Here is a 6,441-nt window from a genome sequence, read left to right as displayed (position 1 = left end):
ATGAAATAACTCTGTCCTGTTTCTCATGAAGATAACATTTTGTTATTCAGCTAGTCTATGGTTCATAATTGGTATAAAGACCTTGAGTATTCTAACTCGAGTGAGCCAGATAAGAGACTCGTGGTGGTATCGCTATACAAGACTGAGGCATCTGTTAATATGTTTTTCTATGCCAAAAAGACATGACCATATCTGTAGTTTCCATTTTTCCTGTATCCTCATGGGTTAAGTTTTTCCTGTATTCTTATAGGTTAAGAACTGTGAACGTGTTCTTATGCTGATTGGTTGAAGTATAATTTCTATGACTATGAAAAGTCAGACAATAAACGGGGGCCCAGAGATCTGCTCGATCCCCCACACAGAGGCACGAGTCTCCGTCTGGTCATTTTCAGTTGCCGGAAACGCCCTTTAGATTAATTTGGAAATCACTGAGTCAACCGTGAAGGATCACTCTAGATCCTCCCTCAACATTGCAGACCCCGATACCTTATGCCTGGTGATTGCTGCATGCTGCAATTTGTACGGTGGGTGAATTGAGGTGTTATGCATGCATTTGTTTTTGCCTCCCATTGCCGTGAATGGCATTCGGTAATGTTCTGTGAATATCCGACAAATTAATCGGCAAATATTGCAAATTCGGCAAACATAATCTGAACCGAACATTGAAATATTCGCTCATCTCTAGTAAAGACCAGCGTAGGGTTGGTCTTTAAGCAGCAGACTTGACCTGCTGGAATTCCTTGGTTGCCCTTGACACTTGGAGGATAAGGATGTTGTTAGCTGTCTGATTTAGCAATAAGAAGCGGAAGTGTATAAAACTGTCCATTTTATTGGGATATATAAACCTGCATGTCCAAAAACTCACTCATGTTTGTCCAAGTGTACGTGTTCTGTTACCGTCATGCAATTTTCTGACCAACTACGATAGGTGACATATCTGGTGCAGATAAATTCTCCTCAAAATTGAAATTGCATCACCAAGAAGGAAAAGTAATAAAATTATGAAAGTCACATAATCAATAGACCTGTTAATGATATGCAAATGATAAAAAAATGGTACCAAAATGTTCAAAACATCTTGATTTAGTCAGTGTCAAGTACGAGTGTCATTCACAGAAATACATGCATTTTTAAACCTTGGCTGCTATCAAATAGGTTATTAATTGTGTGAGGAATGTTCTGCCAGCTAAATGCTAAATTTGCAATTGCTAAACAGTGACGTCCAAGAAGTGCTTGATGTGAATTTAGACTGGAGATGTTGCAGGCCATGGATGCATGTTTAGGCAACACAGGCTGCTCACACTAGAACAAGAAACATGCAGCCTGGTGTTGCTGTTGTGTTTATTATTAGAATATTGCAGATATGTTTGTGTACATAATGAGGATGCTGCATAGCTGTGTCATTATAATGTTCATTCTGCATATAAATACTAACAGGATCTTATTTCCATGATTTTAAAAAACATTATGGCATTGACCCCTTCCCTTCTTACACCTCCAGGGAAGTTTTAATCAGGTTTGAAACATGTTTTTCCTATTTCCAGATATCTAAACCAAAGATGCATCTTATAGAAAGGTGTGTCCTATTGTCTAAAAATGTGGTTTCTTCCATTCTTTACGCATGTCAATGTCAAGACAGAATACCATGTGGGGTCCTATCACGTGAGGGAAGGCCCATTCGAATTTTGCTATGGGTTTCCACTCTTCTAGTTATTCCCTTGTGCCGATGTTAGAAGGGAGGTAAGCCAAAGCTAATCACCTATGGAGCAGATTATCATTTTGTACGGAAAAATAAGACTGGACAGGTTATATTTAGTGATGAGCGAGTATACTCGTTAGTCGAGATTTCCCAAGCATGCTCAGGTGGTCTCCGAGTATTTGGATGAGATTATGTTTCTGTCTCTGTAGCTGCATGATTTGCGGCTGCTAGACAGTGTGAATACATGTGGGGGTTGCCTGTTTGTTAGGGAATCCTCACATGTATTCAGTCTGTCTAGCAGCTGCAAATCATACAGCTACGGCAACAGATGCTAAATCTCACAGCACATACAATACTCGGAGATCACCCGAGCATGTTCGGGGAAATCTTGAGTAACGAGTATACTCGCTCATCACTAGTTATATTCAAGGTGGATCAATTGTTGTATCTGTTGAAAACAATTCTGCAGTCTTCATGCACTTAAAGGTAACATGGCAGGACATTTAAGTCCAGGTCATTTATTACTGCCATGTGTATTTCCATTTGAGACACTACAGTGTTCCAAAGAAAATACAGTATACGTTCAATAGCCATCTAGGGACTATGCGTTTTGGATGACTAGTCCAAGACAGGTCCACAGTGGCTTCCCCCATTCTAGACTGACACTTTTTTCTTATATACATGCATAGCGAGAGACTTGTCAGTCTAGAGGAGCAGAATGAGGAAAAGCCACCAGCGACCTGCGTTGGACAGTCAGCCAAGACACATAGTCCCCAACTAGCTTTTAAAGATATGCAGCCGCATTTCACATTAAATCATACAAAACTGCAGTAATGCAGCCAATGTCTGATTCAAGCTGTCTGTGGTTCAACTAACTAACTGACTAACTAACTACATGCCCGTGTCTCTTTGACTATATTGTTATCAGGATCTGCCATGAACTTTCAAGATACTTTAAATGATGAAGCATATGCTTGTTTGTTATTTTGTATGAAAGCATATGCCATTTTCAAGCTAAAAAATCCCTTTAAAGATATAAATAGTAGCCTTTAATTGTCCCAGAGATATTATTTGCATCAGAGTAATTTGTGCACAGTTTAAAAAAATAATTTGTGATGGGAGATAAGGAATATATTTTGAATTACATTGTATGCTTGCATTTTTCAGTCAGGGGGATCTGAACAGATCTGAACATTTATTGCTCAGCTCTTGTCCTATGCAAAAATCAACACAAGGGGGAGATGCTGATCCATCTGTAACTAGAACAGTTCGGGCTGCGGAAAAGAAATACCTTCAGCTCACCTTATAGCATAACATTAAAAGGTATGTATAAAAAAATAAATAGAAAGTAACAAGAAATGAAATAGGCAAAGAATAACATTAACCCATAATCCATTTCAGTTGTTACATTATTAAAATTATATTGTTTAAGTACAGGGCTATTAACAGGGCACATATAGGCACTGCAGCTCTGAAATGAATAAACCAATGAGATAAGGATCCCAGAGTTTATTAGGCATCACTGCCATTACAAATGCAATCCATAGCATCAGCATTGGCTAAAATGGTCACATCAAGATAATAATCACATGGTGACATCATTACTGACAATGACACTTTTGCCAATAGGACATAAAAATGAGTGACATCAATCTTCTCCTCGAAACAGGCTCCATGTGCTATGACATCAGTAGAAAGCTGTTTTCTACCTGGTAATTTATTTCTTTAAATCACAATGCTGCTTTTTGCCTCATTCTCTTAGTAGTTAATGATTGCAATACATTGAAATCCAATATTCTTTGCTTATGACATGTATTGTCATGGTGTCTTAGCTAGTAATATATATATATATATATATATATATATATATATATATATTGCTCAAAAAAATAAAGGGAACGCTTAAACAACAGAATATGACTCCAAGTAAATCAAACTTCTGTGAAATCAAACTGTCCACTTACAAAGCAACACTGTTTGACAATCAATTTCACATGCTGTTGTGCAAATGGAATAGACAACAGATAGACATTATTAATAATAATAATAATAATAATAATAATAATAATTTTATTTATATAGCGCCAACATATTCCGCAGCGCTTTACAAATTATAGAGGGGACTTGTACAGACAATAGACATTACAGCATAACAGAAATACAGTTCAAAACAGATACCAGGAGGAATGAGGGCCCTGCTCGCAAGCTTACAAACTATGGGGAAAAGGGGAGACACGAGAGGTGGATGGTAACAATTGCTTTAGTTATTCGGACCAGCTATAGTGTAAGGCTACTTTCACACTAGCGTTAACTGCAAACCGTCCCAAAAACGTCTTTTTCCCGAAAAAACGGATGCGTCAAAAAACTGCAAAACGTATGCAACGAATACAGCATTTCGACGGATCCGTCGCAAAACCGTCGCAAATCCGATAAACGGTTCCGTTGAAATGCTGGATGCGTTGCATACGTTGCATACGTTTTTTCCATCCGTTGCATACGTTTTTACGACGGATCCGTTTTTAAAATGGGAGGCACCAAAATTTGATTGGCTACTGGAAACTAGGGAAATCTATATACTGACTGTATTTACAGCACATCTTTGAGGGTTTTAGTTTAGTGGCAATGATGGATGGTGTAATTGGGAGGATTTCGAGTTTGGTTACTGAAGTTATATTTGAGACGAATCGCCTGGATATCATAGTGCGGGAGAAGGAGGCGGCAGCAGAAAGACGGATGATGCAACGGAGAAGGCGACGATTCTGGATACATCCAATCAATGAGCTGCGGATGACCAGGGGTGTCCAGTCCACTCTCTATCTGGAGTTGCGGTGCAACCCCCAAAAATTCTTTAGTTATGTACGGATGAGGATGGAACATTTCGATTATTTGGTTGGAAAAATAGAGGATGTCATCCAAAGGCAGGACACAAGGATGAGGCTTGCCATCACACCGGCGGAGCGGCTCATGGTGACACTGCGGTAAGCATTTTTTCTTTATGTCATTGCTCATATTGAATGTGAGTACATGCTGCAGAGAATACTGCGCTGACACATTGCGCCGCATTTACTGTAGCATGTCATTTGTTGGTTTATGTGAGGCCATTCCACTTGTTTTTTTTTCTTGTGTCATTGGTCATATTGAATGTTATTACATGCTGCAGAGAATACTGCGCTGACACATTGCGCCGCATTTACTGTAGCATGTAATTTGTTGGTTTATTTGAGGCCATTCCACTTGTTTTTCTTGGTTGATGGTCTGTGCAATTTTTTTTTACATTTTTTTTTATTTTTCCCTGCAGCTTCCTAGCTACGGGTGAATCTTTGACTTCACTCCATTTCCAATTCCGGCTGGGGATTTCCACTATTGGCGGAATTGTGAAGGACACATGTCGTGCGATTTGGGACACTTTACAGCTGGAGTATATCCCACAACCAACAATGGAAATCTGGATGAGAAGTTCCGAACAATTTGAGCGAATGTGTAATTTTCCAAATTGTGTTGGTGCTGTGGACGGCAAACACATTAGGATTGCAAAACCGGCAGGAACAGGATCAGAGTACTATAACTATAAAAAATACTTCTCAATTGTACTCATGGCTATTGCTGACGCCAACTGCCGATTCCTTGCTGTGGATATAGGAGCGTATGGCCGGTCCAACGACTCCCAAGTGTTTAAAAACTCTCCGATGGGTCGCTGCCTGTATGGAGATACATACAATTTCCCGCCAGCCAGACCACTCCCAGGAACCAGTGAACCAGCCTTGCCCTATGTGTGTGTAGGTGATGAAGCCTTTCAACTGTCGCCGCACCTACTGAAACCATACAGCAGCCGTGAATTACACCGCACCAAGCGGGTATTTAATTACCGTCTTACCAGAGCAAGAAGAGTGGTAGAGTGCTCTTTCGGTATTTTGACAGCAAAGTGGAGAGTTCTGCTGACGGCAATAAAACTGGATACAAAAACTGTAGACGATGTTGTCAAGGCATGTGTGGTGCTCCATAATTTTGTTATTTCAAAGGAGCCCGTTACCTTGGATGACGAACAATTGGAGACATCCTTGTGGGATTACCGAAGTGCCTCTGTTCGCTCCACCGGTTCTGTTACTAGGATGAGGGAACAGTTTGCTGAATATTTTTTGTCACCTGTTGGGCGGATTCCATGGCAAGACATAATTGTGTGACTTTTTTTTAATTTTTTTTCTTTTTTTTTTCCAAAATTTTTTGGTAGCAACTGCCACAAAAAAAAAAAAAAAAAAAAAAAAAAGAGTGTGTGTGGTTTGCTTGCTAATATAATATAAAACCATTTTGTTAAACCTTGAAAACGTCTGGTGTTTCTTTTCACTTAACCTTTCATATTTACCTTAATTAATGAACACACACACACAGTAGATTGTAAACCAGAATTATGTTTATTTCAAAAAATATATTTTTTGTGGGTAATTTTCCCACACAATTTTTTTTTTGGTAATTTAAAGAACCTTTTTTTTTTTGGCAAAAAAAAAATATGTACAAGTACATTCCAGGTTCACAGGTCCTGGTATTGTTGGGTGGAGTAACTATGGGAGCAGGGGCTGGAAGGTTGGACCACGTCGGTAGGTGGGATTGGGGAAACCCTACCTGTTGCGTCTGTAGTGGAAGGGGGGGGGAAAACAGGAGGCTGACCAGAGGGGTGTTGTGTTGGGGTAGGTGGAAAACTTACTGGGGAAGTAAAGCTGGGCAAAGATGAAGAAAACACGGGTGAA

General features: G+C 39.6%; 1 protein-coding gene across 1 annotated transcript; it reads left to right on the top strand.

Annotated features, from left to right (window-relative positions):
- The first annotated feature begins 3,987 nt into the window (after positions 1-3,987).
- On the top strand, positions 3,988-6,162 carry LOC138681739 (uncharacterized). The gene is made up of 2 exons (XM_069769544.1): positions 3,988-4,677; positions 4,998-6,162. Exons 1-2 carry the CDS (start codon positions 4,322-4,324, stop codon positions 5,878-5,880), a joined length of 1,239 nt encoding a protein of 412 aa, XP_069625645.1. The 5' UTR covers positions 3,988-4,321; the 3' UTR covers positions 5,881-6,162.
- The last annotated feature ends 279 nt before the right edge of the window (positions 6,163-6,441 follow it).

The sequence above is a fragment of the Ranitomeya imitator genome, chromosome 5 (genome assembly GCF_032444005.1).
Source record: "Ranitomeya imitator isolate aRanImi1 chromosome 5, aRanImi1.pri, whole genome shotgun sequence".
Lineage (NCBI taxonomy): Eukaryota > Metazoa > Chordata > Amphibia > Anura > Dendrobatidae > Ranitomeya > Ranitomeya imitator.
Note: the sequence above shows the minus strand (reverse complement) of the source record. Positions and strands in the feature narration are given on the sequence as shown.